Source organism: Gavia stellata, chromosome 2 (genome assembly GCF_030936135.1).
Source record: "Gavia stellata isolate bGavSte3 chromosome 2, bGavSte3.hap2, whole genome shotgun sequence".
Classification (NCBI taxonomy): Eukaryota; Metazoa; Chordata; class Aves; order Gaviiformes; family Gaviidae; genus Gavia; species Gavia stellata.
This window is the reverse complement of record NC_082595.1, coordinates 46,145,087-46,170,229: the sequence shown is the minus strand read 5'-3', so window position 1 is coordinate 46,170,229 and position 25,143 is coordinate 46,145,087. Positions and strand designations below refer to the sequence as shown.

Below are 25,143 nucleotides of genomic sequence, written 5' to 3'. Positions count from 1 at the left end.
GCCTGGTTCCCTTTTAATAAAATATCTGTGATTATCTGATTAGCTGATCATTGTGCAGAGCATTTTGTTCTCAATACAGCCATGCAGCCAAGGAGGAGAAGAGAGAGGCTTTTATCAGGTAAGGCTTGTTTATTTAAAATGTATGATTGACTTCTCCTTTTTTTATGGAAACATGATCCAACAAGCTGCTCACCTCCAACTACATATACTGCTTCTCCTCTCTCCAGTCTGAGATGAGCCAGTTTTCTGGCATGCGCTTATCTTGGCAAGGTTATCATAATGATCTGGAATAAAGGTAGGAACACTGCAATGGATATGTGAAACTAACCTTTAATGGTTAGAAGCAGTCACCGTCCATTATGGTATTACACTAGCCATATCCCATAGTGCTAGAATTATGGCAACGTACCAGCTGTGGTTCTTCACCCACATGGTATTATTGGAGAAATAAACTGGTTTAGTTTGATGAGATCTGAGAAGGCCGAAATATGATCCACATTTTTTGCTGCCGCTCGCATTTGTAAGGGCGCTCCTTGTGCAGGAAAGCAGTGCTTGGGAATAAAAGGTTCTGACAATATACTGGAATGCCAATAAACTTGGAAAATTCAAAGAACACATGAAAACTAGAGACCTCATGCATGTAACTGTATATTTATTTCTTTTTAAAGAACACTCCTTAAATGTATTGTAAGTCAATATACAAACTTGGTTTCACAGATTTATAATCCACTAAATAGCACAAAATATAATCCAGGTCGTTGGTTTCTTTCATCTGAGTGTGTGTGCGCGTGTGTGTGTTTGAATGTGTGTGTGTGCGCGCGCGTGCATGCACGCATGCTGCTGGTGGTAGCGGTAACCCACCACACGTGTTCAAACACAAGCCTGGGCTCCTCCTGACTTCCCTCTGGAGCAAATCTCACCCAGACAGAGACCCTGCTCTGCAAGACTGTGACTTTCTTGCCTGTGACTTTCTTGCCCACTCCTTGAAGAGGCCGGGGTGGCGATGCTCTCTGCCTCGCCGGCAGGGCCACGCTCCTCCGTTCACGGGATGGGACGGGAGCCTCCCCTGAAGCTGACCCGGGTACCGCAGCAGGGGCTGACCAGCTGCGGTGTTCGAGTGCAGGGGAACACCTTTTCTCCCCACTCCAAACCCCTCTCTGACACTTCGGGGCACCTCTGCTTGACACCTACGCCCCATGGTCAGCCCTCGCGAGCAGGGGACTGCCGGGGCTCGGCGGGGTGCCGCTTGTCCAGCCAGCGGTCCGGCTCCTCGCCCAGCCCCGCATGGCCGTAGGGGCCTCGCCACCCTGCTGCTGGAGCCAGGGGAGCGGGTCAAGCCGTGGTCGGGCTCTGCCTCCCGGCAGCCAGCGGTGCCCCGGCTCCCCGCCGGCGCAGCACAGCAGACCTCGCCTGTCCCGGTGAGTTACACAGACGGCACCAGTGATGCACTCGCACTTATTTACATGGGGTGGAATGTTTTCCCATAACTTTTTAAAGGAGCATATAGATCAACATGTTCACATAAGACCAAATACTTTTAATATATTTATAACTGTTTTATAAAGCTTTGAAAAAACTCACAATAGCACATTGTTTTACTTTAATGCTTTACGGTACTATCAGTTTAAAATCACAATCAGCACTTAAGTTATAGTCAATCCGGCAAACAAGAGACAAAAAAAAATTACAAGAGTTAAGAACTGACTGATACATCCTTTATCTTTTTCTTTTAACTAATGCATAAGTGCAGAATAAGATAAGATACTCTAGTTTAAATATCTTGTTTTACAATATACATTTTGTTCTAATTACGCAACAGTAAATCCCATGCTTCACATAGAAAAGCAATCCACAACATTAAGAAAAAAATTTACAATTTATGAAACAAAGTAAATAAATATTAGTATTACAGAATCAGAGCTGTACATAAAAGCTGTTCAGTTTTAATCATATAAAAATATGTTTTAGTGCAACCTCACATATATTGATGCTGTTTTGCTTTACATCATTTAGATCCAAGTGTCCAAAAAAGGAAAGAAATTACATTTATTACAAAGCAGATACACAAATTCTAAAATATGTACAAATTACTGCTAAAAAAATGCTTATAAGAATATAAGCAAAGTAAAGAAAAGGCACAAACATCTGTACAATTTAAAAGTACCAGACCCAATAAGAATTTCAAATTTAGTTTTGGTCAGGCTCATGATGACTTGTTATTTTATCTAATTCTTTTGATATAACAAAAGTATATATAATAGCAAACTACTGTAACTTAGAACAGGCATGCTGTAAAGTTGAATACTTCTTCTATCTCTAGAAAAAAAAAAGTGGGGTAAATGTATGGGTGAAAGTCTCCATGCATCTCAGATCAATGTGGCTTGCTCTTCTCAGATGATGGATCTTTTCTTTCCTGTGTGCTTGATGGGGGGTCGCTCCTGCTGTGAAAGCCCAACTGCTGGACATCCACAAAGCTCTTGCTGTAAAAGGTGGGATGGGCTAACGCAGTCTGTGATGTACTAAAACTGTCCTGTTCACCACCGTGCAAGTCAGGATGGGTGGCTGAGGCACAGGTCTGGCCTGGCTCAGATCCACTAAAGTGTTTAATGCTAAAATGTGCACTTTCTAAGGGATTCTGGTGAGGCTCAGAAGGCCTCTGCAGCTGCTCCGCCCCATGCAGAACGGCTTCTTCTGTGGCGATTCGCAGAGAGGCTATGGCTTTTGTACAAGTCTGTATGTTCTCCTCCTGCTCCCTCTCGGTAGCTACGACACTGTCCTCTGACATGCTCTGTGTCAGCAACAGCAACGGAGAGGAGGGTGCGCTGGAGGGAGCGGCGGGGTGCAAGCTGTGCGGAGAGGTACGTTTCTCGTGGTGCTTAGAAATACTGTACGATTCTTTTGTAAGGATTTCCGCAGTTCCTCTTTGCTTCTCCTCAGAGGCCTCCCTCTGCAGGGTCAGAGTGGACGGAGGATATAAACCTGAAAGAGCCACCGGTACTGAATGGACCATCTGGATACCCCCGATAGGCATCATGGGGATGGGTGCTCGGATCTGTTGCTGGGAGTGTAGTGGAAGATGACTGAAGACGTAGTCGCTCGGACCTTCAGGGAACGGGCTAGACCCGCGGTGCTCCATACCTCCTTTTTCTCCATATACGTTGAAGTAAGGCCCCTGAGACAACCCCCTTCTCTGTAACCAGAAAAAACAAAAGAAATGTCAGCACTGCTACTAGCAAAATTCTTGTCCAGCTGCCAAACCACCTATCTGCTTTCCTGTCTAGCACAACCTCCCATTCACGCAGCACCTTTCATCCAGATGGATCCCAAAGCATTTGGAAAACTCCACTAATTGCTTATCCAAACAACAGAGGAGGTTTTGCTTAGCTCAGCCCCACAGGGCTCATGCCTCTGAGGTGAAAGGCAGCCGCTAGTTAACAGTGTTCAGCAACAAAATGCAGCAATTTAGGTCAGGAAGTGTAGAGTATTATATTCAACTGAAACTTCGGAGAGAATTTGGGGTGGATAGAGTTTCATTCCCCAGGAGAAATTTGGCCATGAGCTCCATCTTACCCTCTCTTTTGGCAGACCATGCAAACTGTGCGGGTATTGGCAGTCCACACTGGGTATCAAGGCTTTGTTGCAGAGAAATACACATCCAAACACTCCCTGCTCACCACCACTGCTTGGCAGTATGGGAAAAATCTGACTGCATGTACGTATTTTCTGCCTGCTGAAAGATCCTGCTCTGGAGCCCCAGAGAAGGCACTTGCTCCTCCTACCCTACACCGTGAGCTTTACCCAGTTCTTGATGAAAGGGGATGGGTATTTCCATGGAGGTTCAAGTGCCTCTGTGCAATGAAGACCCAAATTTTTGTAGTCATTAAGAAAATGGAGCACCACTCTGGCCTATCTGCAGTGTAAACAATAAATAATAACAAAAGCACAGGCATTAGCTGGGAGTGAAAGTGACGATTCTGTCACAGGGAGACTCACACACTCATAGTGGGATTGAGAATAATGAGGGATTTTGTAACAGCTAATAAAAACCAATCTTGCAATGTTGACATTTTCAGTGCCTTCCCATTAGCTCCTGCCTTGGAAGAATGAATAGCTCCATCTCAGTATTAAATATGCCCTGGGCTTTTGGGTTTCTCTTTTTTTCATTCTTAACTTTTAAAATTTGTTTTCCATCTGATGATTAAGTATCATTTATTGCTGACCAGAGGAATAATGATGACAGAAATGCAGGATGACATTTTCATAATTGCGTGTGGGATTTGGCCACACAACTCTCGGGGACTCCCACAGGAAATTAAATGAATGAAAATGCTCATCTCTGCTCTGCAAATTGACCAAACACCTATCAATTGCCCCAGAGCTGTACTGCTACCACAGTCTTGTTGTGGCAGCCTGAGGACTGCGCTGCTAAATGCCAATGCATTAAAGTGGCAGCACTTCACTGCTGGGAAATCCTAGCTCTCAAGGCATTAAGCAACCTCTTGATCCCATCCCAGGGAACTGGTTTAGGGGGCAATTAAAGATTCACTTTCTGTGTAACCCAGGGGCTCAATCTCACTGTGCTCAGATGCTTTGTCCTGTTCGATATAAATCAATGTCGAGACAGGAAGGGTGACCCATAATCATCAGACTCGAACTTAAGTGATGTTATTATTCAGAGACTAATCTATGTTGGGAGTTTTCCTGTTCAGAAAGTGAGACACTTGAGTCTCATAAAAGAGAAACTGTCATAAGAAAGCACAGTGACAGCACGTTATATTGCTGAATGGGGAAAAATTTACAGAATAAACTGCAGTTGCCAAGCCACAAGACAGAGTTTACCTACCCTGCCAGTCCTTCCTATCACCAGCCTCACCTCTGCACAGCTGCTTGCCTCCTTTTTTTTTCCCTCTTTGGTCTGTCAACCCATTTCTCAGTCATACTGTCCTCTTGGCTGTTTCCTAAGCCATGACATTTATCACTATTGCATCTGATGTGAACTTGGGCTAAGGGAAATAGAGCAAAAGCAACCAAAAAAAGGAGTAAAATCTCGTCGAAGAACAAGCACTAATCTCTTACTGAGAAAGACACTGGCTTCATGTTGTACCCTGCCACAGCTTCAAAAGGGAATAGAGCAACAGTCTGTCCTTGTTGGTGAGAGGTGGCTAACGTGATAGAAACTGCTACACGCTTGAAGATCAGCAGGATCATCCAATATATGTCTCGTGTAATTTTTACATAGACAGTGACAGTGTGTGCATGTCTGCTGGATGCGTTCCAAGCTCCACTGAGCACATATCAGATTATCTTTCTCTAGCTCTGGCAGATAAGTTTGGAAACGGACAAAATAAATGGTTACAGGCATTAATAATTGTTCATACCTCTTACTCAGCCTTTATTTCCTTTACCAATATCTAGCATTTTCATACCTACAAGCAGACACACATATACATATTCACGGGGAAAGACTGAATATTAGAGGAGCTGTCTTCTTTTAACAAACATCTTGAAAATCCAAAGACTTTATTCTGTTGACAGGGCGAGTGTTAGATCCTATCACTGAGCACAGTGCAGAAAGCCACGGTAGCTTTTTGTGGTGCAGTCAGAATGGGTTGGTGCCAGCACAGTGAGATGAGCTCCTCTCTTTGTCAGGTGATGGGAACCCAGTTTGTTTCCTATTCATTCTCATTTGTTACAGTTTAGCACATTTCCCTCCAACTCCCGGTGACATATAATTTCCCAAGCAACAATATTCTGTAGGAACTTTTCACTCAACTCTCTGACCTGGTCATAAAGCCAGACTGCCACACCACACCCCTGAGCAAAGCCATACCCAGCTTCACAGGCCCCCCATTATGCCACAGGGATGAGATAGGGTTTAGCCTGTATCTGGTACATCACCCAAAACAGGCTATGGGGGATTAAGAGGAAAATTGCATTTTAAAGCCAAGCATCCTTCACAGACATCCTCCTGGCAGCCTCAGACCACAGCTTGCAAAAAGATGGCGGGTGGAGAACAATCTCTTTGATTACCATATTGTAATGTACTTGAGGCTTTTTAACATTGAAAACCAGAAAATGTTGAACTCTACTGTGAAATTCAATTCAACAGAGCATACTACCAATGTGCTTTCTAAAATACGTGGTGCTTAATAAAGTGACTAAATCTGTTTCAGGATCAGCTCGATTTGCAGTACTGCTGAGAATGCGCCATAGCAGCCCACATACGCCAGTGGACCTATATACAGTTTACCTGTACTTTAGAAGTTTTATGCTGGCTCTTTGTACAGGAATGCATTTCACTCAAAGTGATAAAGTATTGAGTGCTTGGGAAGTGATTTAATTTCCATACATCTGGGATGATCAAGGGACCTTAAGTCCTATCGACTTTCAAGTGGATATAGAGGTGCCTAACTCCCTTCAGCCCTTCTGAATATATCAAGACAAGGCTTCAGACTTCAAAATGAATGAGAGGTGCAACAAAACAGCAACACAAGCAAAATCCACTACCTCCTAGAAGCTAAAACTGTTGCTAGGGTCAAGTTTGCACTGCTCACAGCAAGGTATATTCACAGTCTCATTGTGTCTAGCCATGGGACTGGATGAAGAGGCAAAAGCTCTGGTCCACAATAGGAAGTAGCAGGAGTTGGGACAAGCAGGAACAGAGTGAAACTGTTGGTGCTGGATCCCATGTTCACAATGTAAGTGTTGTGAGGTTGGAGGGGAAGGTTGCTTCGGACTAACCCTGTGTGGTCTCTTCTCTCTCACTTCAATGCTCACTCACAGTTTAAGTGCACCTGCTGCACTCCTGGTGCACATTTTCTGGCTTAATTCCATCCGAAAATAATCCAGGTCACTTACTCCAAGACTGCTCTGCAATGTGAGTCAAAGCACAACAAATGTGACAACAAAAACATATGCCTGATCCAAACTAAAATGCTAACAGAGATGCACTCAGGGTGCATAAAAGCAGCCTTCCCATCTCTCCTCTTTCTCTCAGGACTGGCATAAAAAGACTGGGGAGAAGAATCAGAGCCCTTCAATAATGGCACCAGCCTCCTCAGAAAGGACAGAAACCTCTGGCATTGACAGAAGAGAAGATCCCGAATGTATTTAGAGAGCAATGGGGATCTGCCTTTAAATTCAAAGATGGGCATTTAACTTGCCAAAGCCAAATGTGCACCAGCATCAACCAGAGCCTTAGGCTACTTTGGAGAGAGTATCCTGTTGCAAGAGTATATCCTGTTACTAACTGCCAAAGAAAAAAAGTATGTTTTTCTATATTTTTGTGCTATCTACAAAAATAATTACTTTTCCCATGCTCTTTTCCACTTCCTAAAGAAATAATTTCAATTGCTTTCTATGTGGTGCTTTCAATACCAGAGCACTTTACAAGCTCTTTGCACAGGACCACCAAAGTGCATGAACATTCAAGGGAAGCAACACGAAGGGGAACTAGACCAGCACTGGCCAAACAGACTAGACCAAATACATCCATTTCAGTGGAGAAGAAAGAAAACTGGCCTCTTCTGGGAACTGCAGGCAGCAGAAGCACAAGACCCCTCTTATTCCTGCAAGGACTGGGAACCCAATGCAGCTCTGAAAGAGGAAGCAGGATTGTAAGCTGGCATCAGCATCACTGATGCAGTTGCTAATAATGTTCTGATTTGCTGGATTTCACTTCTCTGAAAGTAAAAAACAGCCTTTATTCCTTTTTCTTCTGACAGCTTTCATTTATAGCAAGCTCAGCTGTTATTTGTCTTCCCACACACTGAGTGTAATAACTTGTGTTTCACCTAAACTCAACTACTGTTTGGCTAAAGTATGTCTTCCAGAAAAGCATCAAGAGGTGAGGAATCCATCTTTCCTTCTTTGCAGTCATTTGTTGAGATAGGCAATCATCCTCACTTGTCATTTCCTCGCTTAAATTTGCCTGGGGTCAGCTTCCAGTGATGCCTGTGTTCAGGTTCCAGTGACTCTATTGAGGTCTGGGCTTATCTCTCAAAAAACTCAATATGCCACTGAGTTACCAATGCTTTCTGTAGGACAAATGATCTTTTACATTGTGTTTTTCACTGCCTAACTGAAAAATAAGGTAAGCGTTGAAAGCCCATCTGGCATGCTGGACTTTCCAAAAGAAGTAGCTAAGGGTGCTAAAAGAGTCCTTACAATGTGCTAAACGCCTTGCTGGAAGGTGCGCATAACACACAAGGCAAACATTACAGCAAGAACTGTCAGATGGCCAAGGGTGACTGTTACATACCCTTTTGCCAGCATCATCACACATCCAGAATCTCTACTACAGGATGCCAGTGGAAGTGTCTCATGCAGAACATTAGGGACTTGGGCTCCCTGCACAATGTCAGCTGTAGCGTCTCATATAATCCCTTCCATTTAACACTAAGACATCATGACTGTTAAGCTGGAGGCTCTTTATCCTCCTTTTGTGCTTCCTTACTTTGTCAGTAGGACTGCTGGCTGGATTTGTATCCTCTCTCAGATACGCAGTGATCACCCCTATGAGAGTGCAGCAGGGTTTCAACATGCCCTTCCTCAAAGACCGCTTAGTCAGCCACCCTGCTCCGCTGCTCTCCCCAGAAACTTGCCAGGCCACGGGGCCATGTCTAAGATGGAGGAGAAGTACCTGTGTTGCTCTGTCCTACACATATGGCCACTCATGCTGCAGCTTTCCCTTATGCGCCTAAAAGCTGGGAAGCCACTTTTGGATCTGCCAGGCTGGCAGCATCTCAGCTCTGTTCGGTCCATCCCTGCTCCAGGCACTTTTGCCCAACTGCATCCCTCGCTCCATTCCCAGATGCAGGTAACACATCAGCCTGGCTCCACAGAGAAATTCACCCCAGAGTTCTGGAAATGCTGATTTTATGAGCTCAGGGGTCAATTCTTGTTCTCTACAGAGAAGAACCACAAAGCTTACACAAAAAGCTGAGAAGACTGGCAGTGGGGAAGCAGGGAGGAGAGCCATGCCGGGAAGAGGGCAGGGAGGCAGGAGTCCTGAGGCAGCAGGAGCCTGTCACAACTTGCCAGGGTTGAACCCACACATGCAGGCTGATGAGGCAGGCAGTGAGAGGGCAGCAGCAACATCAAATGTGGCGAGGGAAGCATACTAAATAAATAAATAAATGCATACATAGTGAGGCTGTTCCTTAACTCTAAAGACCAAATTTATTTGTGAATGCTAGAGCCTGTCAAAAGTGCCAAGTCAGCAGTTTCTGAGAGCTGATTTACCGACAGGGAACAGCACAGACAGCAGCTGTGCAAGTTTTGCGTATTTTCATTTCCACCCAGACAGTTGTGTCCCTGTCAAAACAGCCAGTTGTGATGGAGCTTTCTGCGGGGCAGACAGCTGCCTGCTCCTGTCACACAGTAATATCCTTTAAACTCCAGTCATAGGTCCTGATTTCGATAGGCACCCTGCTTTTCTGAGAGTTTCCATTTATTTTAGTGCTTTTATTGCATTAAACAATACATGGGTGATGGGCACCGTACTGCAGTATCAGGGCCTTAAGCCCTGATCTGGGCTCGACCCCATCTGACAGTCTGGGAGGTAAAAGGTTTTACAGTGCTGTACCAAGCCCCACATGCCATGTAAGCTTCCTGGGCCATTTTAAAATAAAAAAGGGGCAGTTAATATAAGCTAGCCTAATTTCATTGAAGTTAATGGAGCAACTCAGGGTTGTACCAAGTGAAGATTTGACCCTTAGGCTGACTCTATGGCATCTAACCGAATCAACATCTCGACTTGGTCTCTGTCTATTCCAAATTTTTTGCATTTGTTCCAGGACTTCTCACCGAGGCTCAGAGCTTACGCCTTCTTCTTCTACAAAGCTGCAAAGTTTTTTAAAATACTATGCACAGATTAGATAAGAGCACTGGTTTTGACAACAGGAATGAAAATACTTCCATACTTACTGAATGCCCCACTGGAATAGATTCAGACTGTAAATATTGACCCATGGACAATGCTGGATTATGGTATAAACCCCTCCGGGGAGATGCTGCTCTAACAGAGGCCATATATCTCCTCTCTCGCCTAGGAGACAAATCTCTTCGAACAGACGCATCTTTTCCTGGTGACATTGGTCTCCTTGGTGATAGGTGACGTCTTGGTGACACATCCCGTCTTGGCGATAACTCTCTCCTCAGCACAGCCTCCTTTCGCGGGGAAAGGTGCCTCATGGGTGAAATATCTCTTCGGGGTGACAGATGCCTTCTGGGTGACAAATCCCCTTTTGGCATTAAATACCTCTTTGGTGAGTTATCTCTATAGGGTGAAGAATCATAGCCGGGTGACGACTGTCGACTGGAAGGTGAGAGGTCCCTCGGAGATGAACTGGGGTCTAACGAAAGCACATAATCCTCATCCATGCAGCTAGGTATGTCTAACCTGTCTTTCTCAGGCTCTGAATCGGTACTCTTGCTCTGGAAAAACCTCTGATATTCTGTCATCTGTGAGTCTTCACAGGAGTCGCTCGGTGTTATAAGCTGAGTAACCTGAATGCTAGGTAAGGTGACCAAGTAACTGATGAGGGAGGAGTGTCCCACAGAAAGGGAGCCCTCGGGGGAAGCCCCCTGAGACGCCCCAGCCGAGTTCACTGACAGGGAGGAGAACCGAGGGGGCTGCGGGCTGGTGCTTCTTGATCTGGTTTTTGGTGTCGAGTCTCCCTGAGTATCATCAAAATCATCCTCATCTTCATCATCATCATCATTGTCGTCACCATCCTCGCCATCTGACTCCTCCGCGTCAGAAAACTGGTGCTCTGCTGACAGGCCTGCCACGTTGCTACTCTTCTCTGCCTCCTGCTGCATGTCCTCCATGTTTTCTGAAACAGCCATGGCAAGTCAAAGTGGTGAGCACACACCCCACCTCTCATGCCTCCCGACACATTCATTCCCCACCCAGCACACCCATTGCCATTGCTGGATGCTCTTCACCTGGGGTGGCTGCATAAAGCCATTCTTCATAGTCTCAAACCATAATTTGTCATAGTAATACCTTGAAACTCTATACTTGAAAGGAAGTATAAAAAGCAAATTCACCCTACCCCACCAACTTCGCTCAATGTTGCCATCTCTCACATCTAAATTGAAAAGATTGGGAACTTTGTATGAGACAGACGACAACAGGTCATACTTTTATCTTTTATTTCTAGCTCCTCCTCATGTATCTTAATAAAAAATGTAACTCAGACAAATGGATCAGATTTATTTTTTATACTTCCTGTTTATTAAAAAGATGCCTCTTAATTAAAAAATGCCCCAAATACTCTTAATATATTTTCCCATGCCAGCCACTGTGCTAAAGTGCAATGAGTCATTTGCATACTCCAGAGGCCGTTCCAGATAAATTAAATGATTCTGACATACCTGCTTCTTCAGTTTCAGCATCATCTACGGATGTCATTGATACTCCAAGCTCCAGGCATTTTTTCATGTGTGCTTTAGACTTCATATGTTTTGTCAGATTTCCTATAGATCAGAGATTAATCTAATTAATGGACGACAGCAAAGATCACTCTCCAAGTCAGGTTTTGGTGTATCTTAACTCCATTATCTTGCAGATGGGGGTTTTTAGTTTAAAAAAACCCACAACAGACAGGGCTGACTCATCCAGCTCATTGCCCTCAGAGCCTGTTTTAATGAGAGTGGGTTTTCATATCTTCCAAAAAAAAAAAAAAAAATTCAAATAAACTTAAACTGGGGGCCTGAGAGGTATATAGGCGTCTCTCCAATTTTCCGCATGACATTTAGGCACCTCAGCAAGCTAAAAAATTCATTTTTGGATGTTATCTATCCCTGGGCTCAGTGTTCGTGATATGTACAGATTGCCCAGACACCAAAGTAACTCCAACGCCATGCCAGCCGTTCAGGGCTCACACTCCTAGTTTCACAGTGGTACTTTCAAGCTAAGGGCTCTCCCATTTACTTCATGTGTAGGCTCCAAATGTTCTGTGTGTTCAAAGCATTTTGAAGCAACAGTACCCCACGAAAAAGACATTTATGGGAGACTTCTCTATGTAAGCTTACCATCTAGCTGCAATCTCTGAACTGAGGGGAGCTGTACTTACAGCATTCACCTGGGATGTGGGAAATCCAGGTTCAGCTCCCTGCTTTGGAGTACAGATCTGAACCAGACACAGCAGTGATTTGAAATCAGATCTCCCATTCCCCTGAGGGAGCAATCTAACACTAGACTATTGACTTTCTGGAGTGCCTGTCTTGGTCTGTTTTTTCACAGATAAACTGCGTTGAGACTGGCCCCAAGAGACATTTCATGGCAAAGAATCTTGAGCACAAAGCACAGGCTGGAGAAACAAGAATATCGCTCTAATCCTTTAGCCACTTCAGTCACATTTGCAACATTCAACGGGCAAAGCATGGCATGAGCAAACCCAACTCACTACCGAGAGACGGTGCTTCTTAGCTCAAGGAAAGCACTCTGTGAATGTACCGATGTTGCTTTTGGGACCCCAACCAGCGTCTCCAGATGGCACGTGTGGCACCACTGCACCACTCTGTTGGATAGTGGAGGTGTGCTTAGAAGCTCACAAGCCAGGCTTCTCTTCTCTGACTTTCAGTCCCAGCTAGTTCAAATAATTCCTTCCCCAGTAAGAGTTCATGCCTGTGTGCTGCATGGAAAGTCTAACTTGGCCACTGATGCCTCTGGATGGCTAAACATTCAGAGTGTACACTGAAAATCTAAGTACATCTGAAGGTCTGTCCCCTACTGTTCTCAGCAAAATAGCAACAATAGTTATGAGGCTGACAACTGCTCATAAGCAGTAATACATCAGTTAAACACTTCTTGTACTTCGAAGGCTAACTTAGTCTCTTCCTACTCATGCCCTTGTGCAATAGCATACCACCTCCTCCCTGTTTTTTCTTCTCTGCCAGAAATGCCAGCCTCAGCAAGCGATTTCACATTTCTTTCCATGCCATCTCTTCTGCCTGGAATGTCCTCTCTGAACACAGCTGCAAAACCACTATCCTCCTTCAAGTCCCTCCTCAAGACCCACTCCTCCAGCGATCAAATGTAAACAATGATCCAAGAACAGCTCACCAGATTGTCTATTGGGATTACAAATGAGCAGCTCCTTGTCTTTGTCTCTACACCCCCATGAAAGTTCTCATCTTAAATTAGGTTGATGGATCTACTACCATACACCAGCTATTCCCATCTTTGACAGAAGAAGTGGTGCTGGAGTCATGGAAACTATTACAATTCTCAATCCTCAAAACAGCCATGAAGCTGCACTGGGATCCTGGGAGAAATTTCCTTCAGCTTCCTCTCTCCCCCTTCAAGTAAGTTCACCGCTCTGGGACCAGAATCCATTTCCCTTGTCTGCCAAAGGGAAGCTAAGAAACTGAGAACGTAAGGCTCATTTGGGCTGTGCTACAAAGAAATGCTACTAAGAAAAGGATTTTTTTTTCTTTTAAGGAGATAGTTGCAACGCAAATCCGAATTCAAAAGAATATCATTATCTGTGGCCTCAGGGTGACAAATGGAAGCTTTTTTCTGTGCTGATAAATACATGTGAACACAAGCTATCAGATCTCTATTCATAATTAATGCCACAGCCGATGGAGTGGCCCATCTGGGAGACATACATTATTTATAAACTTGAAACTGACCCATTGTAAAGCCCGTGAAGGCATGTTTTCCTCAGCAGCTGATGCTCTGCTTCTACATTATGTCATAACAAGTGTACTCTCCTGGTAGCATTTAAGTGTTGCTGCAATTAAAATTTGCACCATGTAACAATTTTGGCAGAAAATATTATTTGTAAGGGCGGTTCTTACGCTACTACATTTTCTCTGCAGACAGATGGACCAGCCAAGAGCCTATAGCTCTTAATGAAGCTATTCAAGGAGCCTCAGAGTCTCACAAAATCCCCGGATCAATTAAACAGAAGAGAAAAACCTCTCTCATGAAGTCCCATATACATAAATACAGTAATTTTATTCTGAAGAAAATTCTCTCCTTGATTGCAAGGGGTACTTGGATCCCAGATGGCAAAACAGCTCAAGATTTGTTTGGGAAGTGGCAAGTGTTCAGCAAAAAGGGTCAAGTACCTTTAGTTTTGAAGGCAAAATTGCACAACTTGCATACATAAGGCCGGACATCAGTATGAGTGCGGATATGTTTTTTGAGCATGCTTGGCTTTTTGCAGCGAATTCCACATTCTTCACAAATGTACTTTCCTCGGCCACGACCTCTGACATAGACATAATCCTCATTTGATTTATACCTGTTGGAACAGAGCAAGGATTTAAATCATACAGACTCCAGGTCACATACGTGTACAAACATCACCTCTATGTATGTTATCCTGATCCTGTATATATCTCATCACAACAAATCCACAGAAGCACATAGGAACTACTGAATTTTCAGGCTGGAACTCACAAAATACTTGCCTTTCAGGGAATGCACTGGTCCCACTGTGTTTTAACAATATGAGACCAAAGGGTTGCAGTATGAGAACAGGATAAACACCTTGTCAGGAAACAGATTAGCTACCATTCCTATAGATATAGCACAACTCCAAATATGAGTCTGCAGGTTGGATTTATTTCAGCTAACTGTAGTCTTGTACAGCGCAGGCATCTACCACCACTGAAAACAGCGTTGTTTTGTGGCATGGTTCATTTAACTGTTTTAGTGTATTTATCCCTTGGGATCAGATAAATCACATGCTGGAAATGTCGTCTCTCCCCATTAAGCATAAAAGGAATGCAGTTGACTAGCAAGGATGTACACATTTACACTACAGTTGCCTGGAGTTCCCCAAGATGGATCCCTCCCTAATGGACACCAAGTTGAGTTCACTCAGGTATGCGGTGCTTTAGAAATAAAATGGGAAACTTCCAACCTGCATACTTAGCAGAAAGCTGTTAAAGGAATTTTTCATAGCACAGGCGTAAGCGTTCCATGCTATTTTTGCTGATTACATAGTGTGTAGTTAGACAATAAATAAGATGATAGGCAAATCTATGTAAAGCTCCCCATTGCCTTTACTATCATGATAAATTGTTAATACTGAAATCTAAAAGGGCCCAGGAGATCTGCTCAGGCTGTTCTCAGGTTTGAAGAGTGCTGGGCATTCTCTAGAGGGAGAATTTAATCCTCGTTCACCCAAAGTAAAATCCAGAAATTGCAAGAACTGAGAAACAATATTTTTTCTGCCCTCTGTCCTCCATTGTCCTCTCCCTAAGCACCACAAAGTACTTTCTGTCACCCTGCAGATGCGCACCCCACAAAATATCATTGGTACTGACAGTCAGTGCTTTAAATAAATAAGGGACTGTGTGAAAGATTCTGTTAATGTGATGATAACTCTACAAGAAGCAAGTGGCAATTTTTGGGCTACAGAGCTGAAATATTTTTCAAGTGTGCTTTTCTTAGATGAACACTTCTTCCATATGTTCAGCCATATCACTGGCAATATAAACACTGAAGCTAGTATCTTAGAAAGACATGAAACACTGTCCTGTTCTCATGTCCATCTTGTTACCTATTAAACACATCAGCTCCTCTTTCAAATGTGGATGCCCAAATTCAGTTTTTTTCATCTCCTTTCCAATAAAGTTGGCCCTCTCCCTTTTCCTTCATTGGCCCTGGCACCATGGGCAAAACTGGCATAGTCTAATGTAATTTAATATTTAGCCATCTCTCTAGCAGGTTTTTTTGTATAACATTTCTGAAATTCTGCTTTTCTGTCTGCCCCATTTCCCAGGTTCTCCTTCATACACACATGCCAACGACTCCTAGTCATCTCTCTATCCACTGCTTCATCAACTACCTCCAGGCTTTCTCCCACAGATGGAAAAAATGTCTATTATTGAGACTGCCATTTTATCTTCTCTTCATCTCTTCTTACAGTCTGATTTTGCTGGGATGGAGTCTACCATTATCACCCCTGATTGATACCGGTAAGATAAATGCTGTGTTATAACATGTGCTTTTCTTTTGCTCCATCTCTGCTGTTCCTCTGCCTGACCTCATTCCACCGGCTTCTGTCACCTGTCAGATCCCATTGGACACAAAAGCAATTAGACAAGATCTGTCTCTTCATCATTCATATGGCCAGTTCTTGGCCATAACTGACCTTGACTCTAAGTATGCTGCACCATAACAACAACTGTAAGAGAAATGACACAGACAAATTTGACATTTAAAGAAGGCCCGGTCCAAAAACTGAAACACCGCAGGAAGACTGAGTCTATGGTGATTATCTTTCTAGCCCCAGGAGTATTAGATCTTAGTATTAACTCATGCCTCTCTTGAAGCTTTCAGCAATTTCACCCTTCCCACTACGCAGCTTTCATATAAGGACTATGGTCACTGCTGCTCTGAGCTTGATTTGAATGGGGCTCTAGAGTTAAAAAGCATTAACAAGCTTCAGAGTCCTGCAATTTCTACCCAAAATGTAATTTTATTGGGGATTTTCAATTAGACCCTATTACTGATAGATATAAAAGAGCAAACATAAGCGAACTCTGAACTCTGGTTGTCAGCTGATAATGTCATTAAGCCAGATGTCAGGTGAGTGGCCATGTTTGCCCTGTCCCTCCTTTCTTTCCACTTCATGGTGTTAGAAACTAACTGTACTGCAGCAAGTACTGAACTTCAAATTGCTGCTTTTCTTTGAGGAACACTGCTTCATATCCCATCAGGGTTTTGCAGTCACAGATGATGGAAAGCAGATTTTGTGATTCCGATAATTTCATTTGAATCAAACCACCTGCCAGAGGTAATAATATGGTTGTTAGCTTCTTCCTTCAAAACCCGCTCTGCTGCGATGCTTACAAACTGTTCGTGACAGGCTTTGGTGCAGCGAGGTGATGATGTGCTGTGACATCTACTTTTCGGCTCAACTCCGTTCATTCTGTTCCTTCAGCTTCTCACTCATCCCCAGACCCAGCTATTTGCTTTTTGCCCACCTGCCGTACCAGCGCTCCACTCCCCTGTTAACCATGTTAACCCACCCATGTTAAAAACCAGCTTTCAGAAGTCATAAACAAAAACCTGAAGAAGAGGACCAATTCAATAGTCAGGACAGAAAACAATGAAAGACATGGTTATAATATGTAAAGAATATTAGACCCATTAAAAAAATAGCCAAACTAATGAAAAGAATGAATCTATCCTTCCACAAATAACTCCTATAAAATGTACGATAAAACTATGATGTATAAGAAAGGAGTGGACCCGTTAACACTACATCATCTCATTCACTGTAGCTTTGTAGGGTATATGCTCCTATTGGGGAAGTCCCGGTCTATTGCACAGACTATTTGTCCCCCCCATTCCAGAAATTAATGTGCACATCAAGGTTTCTTACGTTTTGTTCTACTCAAAGGATATCTAAACATAGCCAAATATTACTAGGAGACATTTCTAGGTGACATGTGAATTATATGTCTTTATACAAATAGTTTCATAGACCTTATTGGTGCCCAGGGAAACTTAAGATGGTGTAAGTAACATAAAAAATTTCTTGTTTAGATGGTAGAGGCAATATATAGAGTGATCTGTTGCAGCTCACACTGATCTGAATCCTCCTTTAAGTTGCTTTTCTTAACACGCTTTTACTCTTCTGACCTCTCATCACACAGCTTACATCAGTGCCAACTGTCTTCAGCTGGGTCATCCAAATTCAGAAATGATGCACAGTGGGAAGCAATTTTTGTACTCCAAAGTGGGTGTGAGTTGAAGCAACAGGTCTTTAAATTTCTTGTGAAGTTAGGCTCACCCCTGAATTTGGGTCACTCTTGTGCAGCCAGCCTACTGGCTTGAGTACTAGGACAATGTTCAACTACAGAGAACAGCCAGGATCAGGGTGTCTGGGCCAGCATACCTATCAAAATCTCCAAAATAACATTTTCAGTGTTTCAGGCAAAAAGTAGGCTATACTCCTTCAGTGTTGCAGACTACAGAGAAATGCCAACATTCATTTCATGGAGACTGTCCAAGCAGAGCCAAAACACATAATGTTAATGAAGGACAGCTGAGATTTTAAAGGGTACAAACTGACAGGAGAACGAAATGGATGCACTGATTTCTCACATCTCCATTCTGACCTATTTAGTTACCCCAATAAAACAGTGCTGTGAGACCATTTGAGTTTGGTAAGACTGAAAAACACGTCTTGTTCAGCCACCTGATTATTCACTACTAACAACTGGCAAATTAATTGCATCGTGTCAGAATTCTGTAAAAGAAATAAAACAGTATCTTCCATTTTAGAGTGTACTGCAGAGGCAGGCAAGTGTCCATTTAATTTGCTTTTTATAACAAGCTTCATAAGCCTCAAAACAATGCTAATGGGCTTTCAGGTCTCCTTCTTCCCTCTCTTTGTTATTTGTTTGTTATCACATGAGTAACAGCTGGCCATGGTAAAATTAAACATTGTTTTATCAACCATACATGACAGATCTATGGATTAGCCTTAGATACCAAAGATTTCATTGTCATCTTATATTTTATCTCCAAATTCCAATTTCAGTAAATAATAAAAAATTACAAGAATAAGAGTAAGCATGCCTAGCTAACCCGTCCAGTGAGTGGAGGTACATGGAGTCTAAAAATGGAAAGATATCCTCATGGAAGCCATTAAATACAAAGAAATGGTATAGAAAATACAAAAATGTTAACCGTTTATCCATTTCTTTATGACCTAAGGAGTGAGTGCTCTCACACAGACAGAAAATATAATTGTCCTAATAGCAAAGTAGAGCCAAGAGTAAGTATACAGGTACCCTGCAGTTTGTTTTAAGACTGACATATACACAAAAAAGAAGAGGCTTGGGAGCTACAAGACATGGCAGGAATACAGGAGACTGTTCACATCCTAATTCATTCATACTCATTTTCAAATTTCTTTAAAATGACAGGCTGAGCTTGAAATTTCCAGTTGCATTTTCTTACCCTCCTTCAAAGATTTTAATTCGTATCGGCTCAGTTTGTTTGGATGTAATGTCTTTATCTCCATGAATGTCTCCTTTTACTCTTTCTTTTATAATATTCCCCACTACTTTCTTTTCAAGCTTGCTGCCAAACAAGAAGAATGGCTCGTGTTTCATCTGTAGAACAAAGTCAAGGAAGGGTGTTACTGCTGGAGCACACAATAAACGCACACTTCATTTCAAGTACTTTTAACATTCCAGGTCAAAGCCAAACTCTCATTTTGGTGCTACTCTATAAGATGAATTAATTTGTCCCATTTAATTTGACGGAGAATAAGAGAGGGGGCAGCATGGACAAATTTTTACAAGAGTCTTCACATAAAAGACAGCACCATATCTTTCCTCAGAAAAAAATAATGGAAAATAGAGATGGAAAAGCCTTAGAAGGTAATTTATTGCCATTACAGAATTTTCCCTGGCACTGTTGTCTAATGCTTAGTCCATAAGGAAAAGTCAGTATGTAAAAGACATTAAATGGATCTGAAGATCCTTACTCAATTTTAACTTAATCTTTACTTACGAACGCGCGTGGATGTTTGTGTCTGGTACTGTTTGAATCGGGACATGGCAAGAACAAAGGACAAAATAAAAGGAGCTAATATATCAGGCTCTGGCACACATGAAGGGAGGGCTTTAAAAGCCTCACTTTTTACATCTGATTTTGAAAATGGAGACAGAAACAGCAGAAGTAGCAGAGCTTGCAGAAGGGTAAATTGCGGCTCAAAAGTTGTCATGGGAAGTTGTCAATGTTTGATTTCCCAATGGGGAATTTTTTTAAAAAAAAACCCATTAACTTAAATTTCATAGTTTACTAATATTTTCTGAAATAAAGACACACTAATTTAGTTTTATTAAAACCTCTTATTTACCTGAGCAAACTGCTTCCATGCACTTGATGATGTCAGTTTACCAGCTCCAGGCCTATGCATAGCAGCCAGAGTGTAGATTTCCGTGGTGGTTTTTTGCTTGGACCTTAAAAGTGCTAAAGTGGTCTTTGTACTTAGCCCAGATGGGTTTGGGTTACATGAACTTATACACCATGAAGCATAAACAGAAGATTTGAGGGTTGGTTGCTGAATGTAATTGGGTTTCGTATAGTTTAAGAAACACCAGCTCACAGTAGTAGTAGTGCGCAGACTTGGGAACTGAAGGATCTGCTGAAAATCTGCTACGTCTGTCAGAAGAATGGTTGAGCCTGTGACTTTCCCACAGGTATTGGATGACATCTGGACTAACATCCCAAGAGGCAATTTTTGATGTTTCAGTTGGTCTTCTGGCTGAATTTCTCCTGGTAGCAATGAAGACCTCTGTGGACTCATGCTCATATCCGAGGCTGTTTCATCCACATCCAGTTCTTCGGGTGAGTCTCTTCCTTCAGAAGGGCCACTGGACTTCTGCCCTGGTGACGTGGAATCAGAACTGGAAAGTTTCTCCCTGCTCAGTGGGAAAGCATCAGCTGTTGGCATGCTGACAGGTGGGAAATCTTGAGATGATGAGGACGACAGTGGTGAAGAGGATGACATGGATAGCAGACTTTCTTTTGGCTCGGTAGCACAGCTCTGCCTTACTAGTTGAGGCTTCTGCATTCTTGGAAAATCTTTCTTTATATCTGAGTTAGTTAACTCAACTGCACTTAGCTCCTCAACTATCTGCCCGTACATTTTTTCTTCTTTGACTCGTTTCTGCTGCTTGGTCTCCATGAAGAGCTCCAAGCTGCTGGCAGGCGAAAGCATTCGTTTGCTTCCTCCCAAGGTAGAAGCCATGTCAGAACTGGAAGGCAAACACAGGGGAATTGGTGGCTCCAGTCCGATTGGTAGCGTCTGCGGCACTTTCCACAAAGGATATTTTTCTAGCCCTCCATGCTGACCCAGCATCTGAGCTATGTTAAATCCAATTCCTTGCATGGTTGCATTAGTTGCCAATGTTCTTTGAGAAACAGTCTCATCAACTTTACAAATTACAATCGCAGGACTGTTGCTCTGTCCAAGGATCTGGGAAATGCTTGTGTACATGACACTACCGTAAGATGGCACATGGGTTTGAATCCTGACAGGAACAACTGTTCCTGGCAAAGACTGTACAGATCCATCATTTGGCGAGTCAAAATCTGTCTGAAGATGCTGCTCAGAGGAGGAATCTGTCGGTTTAATGCTATGGTCTGACTGGTACTTAGCAAGAGTATTTTTTGAATACTGCCCAGATGTTCCTGAGTAATGCTGGTATGCTTGCTCTTTAGCGTGCACGTAATCAGCTGGTTTCTTTCCAATAAGCTCTGGCGCATGTTCCAGGTGATAACTTGGAGGAGCATCTGTTTGGAAAGGCTGTTTGATGTAAGATTTCGGCAGCTGTTGTACAAAATTATGCTGGAAGTGTGGAGGTTCTGTGCATGACTGCCACAAGACAGGCTGCTGAGATGGTGGTAAGTGAACCATGCAGACAGCTGGATATGGGAACTGAAACAAGGTGCTATGAATAGGGGGAAATGGGACTTTTTCCTGATGTGCAAATAGCTGCTGCTGCTCTGATGGATGTTTGTTAGGAATATAAGGTGCTTGTTGGATCAAGGGAGTCCTTAACATTTCTGGGCTGTCTGCAAGAAGAGCCTGTTGCTGGGCAAGGTGGGATGAGCTATTACTAAGCTGAGCACAAGAGCCAATAGCCTGTTTTCCAGAGTCATCTACCTGGATGGGCTGAAGTACAGAGGAAGGGGAGTGATGCCAGGCAAGCTGGGAGGAGCGAAGACCAGCCTGTGCATGTTCCATCTGCTCCTGCTTTATACTTTGTTCTGTGCTCTGATCAGTCTGAGAAATCTCTGGAAAACCACTGAAGGAAGCCTGGCGAACCAAGAAGCATTTCTTCCTTTCTCGGGATGGAGACAGCGCCGTAGTAGGTGTCCCAGCAGAAGAGGCATGAGACAGGTTCCCATAATCAAAGGATTTACTTCGGATCTCTGGGATTTCAGCAGCATGAGGACAGGGCATCTGTTCAGATGAGCAGCGTCTCATTTCCCTCTGATGGTGATGCCCAGGGACGGAAAGTGAGTAAGCACCAGCTGGAACTGTTAAAAACTCAGACTGTTTTCCAAACTCATCTTGTTTGGGAGGTGTGATGAACTTCATATTCTCTTCTCTTTCAAAGGACATTGAAAAACTTGAACTGTGGGACAAATTACTGTCTTGGCTAGGGCTGCGAGAGAGGCTTGTACCTGTGGACTCAAAGCTGGATTCTCCAGAGGAGTGCTCCATGTCAGCCAGTCGTAAACGCTTCTTTTTGGGTGGTAGCTTTTCCGCTGGAAGTTGAGAAAGGGTTTCACTTCTCTGGGGCCACTGGAATTCTTCAGTGGGTCTCTCCTGCTCTTTACTCTGCACTTCTTTATCTTTCTCAGGCTTATCTGGCTCCTCCGTGACACGAATTTCAGGTACCTGTATGTTGTGCTGGCGAACCAACCTGGGCTGCATATGATATGGCTGAGGCTGCTGGGACGGAGACGGCTTACTGGTGTCAGCATTTTCCGTCTGTGGAGCTCGGTCTGGGCTCATCGGGGACTCACAAATCTCGCTCTCACATGTTTCAGATGGTGAATAGATCTTTTCCTGCTGGCATGCAATATGTTCTGTAGATTCAGACCTTTCAAATGAGTTTGGCCTGCTCAACGAATTTGTGTGCTGAATGACAGAGATGACATTTCCAGGGGGCTTTCTAGCCAGTGATTCTGAAGTCTTTTCTTGCTCTGCAGTTATGGATGAGTCTTCCAGAGAAGCTGCTGGGCTTCCAGACTGCAAGTAAGGCCTGCAGATTTCAAAACGCTCCGCATGGCAATGGGCAGTATTGTCCAGGCCTTGCAGGGCAAATCCGCTCCTTGGCACTTCCTGAATTTGGGATTTGGAATCAAAGTCCAAAGGCTGAATTCCCCCAGTGGCGCCAGTCGTACTGCTGCAAAGCATGGGACTGTCCTCCTCATCTCCAACACTCTCCTCTTTCCTGCGCTTTCTGTTTTCAAAAGTTGTTCCAAGCATGGATGGCACTGCCTGAGATTGTCCAAGTGGATCAACAAAGTACTCTCCCCCCTTGTTCATCCCACCTAAGGATGGCGAGTCCCTGTAGTTCTGCTTCTGAGCTTCAAATTCTTCCCACTTTCTGTAGTGCTTTCCACTGGCATCATAGTCATAAAAGGTCTTGTCTCCTTTTTTCTCTTTTAAGGATGGTCCTTTGTCACCTGCTGTCTGTCTGCTGGAAGCAATAATGATATTTTTCCCTGGTCTTCCATGATAGTCTGAATCTGAGTGACCCTCCTGCACAGAGGGCAGTTCAAAGGCAGCCTGTCTTCTCAACATCCTTTGGTGGGATATTCCCACTGTCCCGGGATAAAATACATCATCTGAGCCAGTCATCTTCTCATCAAATGAGTGACTTCCTCTCAGAGAAGGGGGAATACTTAAGCTGTTTGCAGAAGAGGTTGGCATGGAGTTACTTCTAATAAGAGGAGAGGAATCTACTGGGGGTTCTAAAAGGATGGGCACATCACCCTGCTGACTGACTTGGTACAGATTGGATTCACTTTTGATGGATGATGTGGTGGTCTGGGATTGTCTAGATTCTGTATTGCTCCCTGGATAAACTTGCGTAGATTTAATAGTGCTCAAATTACTGGAGTCAATGAGTTCTTCTTTATTTGGAGTCAGCTGAGAAATATGTTCCTCGAGCATCTTGATATCTAATCTGTTATTTAAAAGAGGTAATGGCTCTGCTTTGCCCTTTCTACCCATTAAACTATGTTCCTGATTTGCTGTGGCTACTGTTAGTGCTGTCCTTTGATTAATCCTATAGAACTTCCCAAAGATGATTTCTTCGTAAGACTTTGCATTAGTATTTGGTGGGCTAATTTGCTGCTCAGCACTTTCTGAGCGGGAAAAATAACCAGAGTCAGTGCTTCCTTTACTGTGTGGGCTCAGGAGGTTTAACGACTGCTCAGAATCTTGCCCTTTTTTCTCTGACAGTCTTAGTGCAAGTCGCTGTTTAACTGTATGAGAGTCATCAGACTTAGTACTTAAGGATGGGTTTTGCAACATATCAGAGCCAATATATGGCGAACTCTCACTGGGTAACTGAATTCCACTTTTAGGGATAATCAAAATGGGCACTTTCATTGGCCCCACCAAGGACTCTTCCATGGAGGAGTGAAAACTGCTCCTGCTAGCAATGTCCAGGGGGAGCTGTGGGACAGGGCTCAGTTTGTCAGACCCTTCCACTAGGAGTGGGGTCTCCTCATCAGTGTCCGTGCTCTGCTCGCCATCTGAATGTATTTCAGCTTCCACATCAATGTAACCGGCATCTAGGTCCAATTTAGAGACTGCTGACTCTGTGAAAGGTACCAATCCTGCTTTAATTGCATGGGCATGTGACTTCCTGTGCTTGTAAAGGTTGCTCTTCGTCTTGAAGGAGAAACCACAAGGAACACAAGGGTATGGTCGCTCCCCAGTATGAGACCTAATATGCTTTTTAAGTACACTAGGTTTGGCACAAGCCCGATTACAGTAAGGACAAATGTACTTGCCAGGCTTTTTGGGTTTGTGCTCCTTTTTGTGAGCATCATCTGATTGTTCTAAAGATTTCTGTGAATATTGGCTGTATGCAGGGTTCAAACTTGAAATCTTCTTCCTGGAGAAACCTCCGCTATGGCTATGCATATGAAAAGGGAACAAGTCCTCTGAGGCAACTGATTGCAAGTGGCTAGGAAACTGCCACGGAGGACCTTCCAAGCTCTGATGTGGCTTTATGTTGTGCAAGAAGCCTTGTGGCAATGAATGCTGTGGGAAAGAAAGTGAATGTTGACATGAGTAAGGACTTGGACGATGTTGTGGATATTGCTTCTCTGTGACTTGCTGTGCAGCTTCATTCGATGATACCAGTTTCCCAGAACTAAAAAGTTGTGCTGATGCTGTGTTTCCAATTTGCTCGTGATCTATTTGTGGTTGTCTCTGTACTTCTTGATTGCCAAAAGTGCTCATCTTAATAACAGCTGAATGTTCTTGCCTCCATCTACTTGGTACTTTAGCAGTTTCTCCAGACCTTGAGGTAGCTTTTTGCCCTATAGCTGTATCCCCAGAGTCCATTTTGTTACACAAGGTCTTAAGTGCTAGTTCACTTGAAAGCTGTGCA

General features: G+C 43.5%; 1 protein-coding gene across 2 annotated transcripts; it reads right to left on the bottom strand.

The window, feature by feature from the left end:
- Positions 1-1,591: 1,591 nt before the first annotated feature.
- On the bottom strand, positions 1,592-25,143 carry HIVEP2 (HIVEP zinc finger 2). 2 transcript variants are annotated; one of them, XM_009820848.2, is made up of 7 exons: positions 19,854-25,143; positions 18,947-19,101; positions 14,089-14,264; positions 11,383-11,484; positions 9,928-10,838; positions 5,746-5,751; positions 1,592-3,190 (listed from the first exon to the last, which is right to left on the bottom strand). In XM_009820848.2, exons 1-7 carry the CDS (start codon positions 25,095-25,097, stop codon positions 2,372-2,374), a joined length of 7,413 nt encoding a protein of 2,470 aa, XP_009819150.2. In that variant the 5' UTR covers positions 25,098-25,143; the 3' UTR covers positions 1,592-2,371. The 2 variants fall into 2 exon arrangements, with proteins under 2 accessions (XP_009819150.2, XP_009819149.2); XM_009820847.2 differs by lacking the exon at positions 5,746-5,751.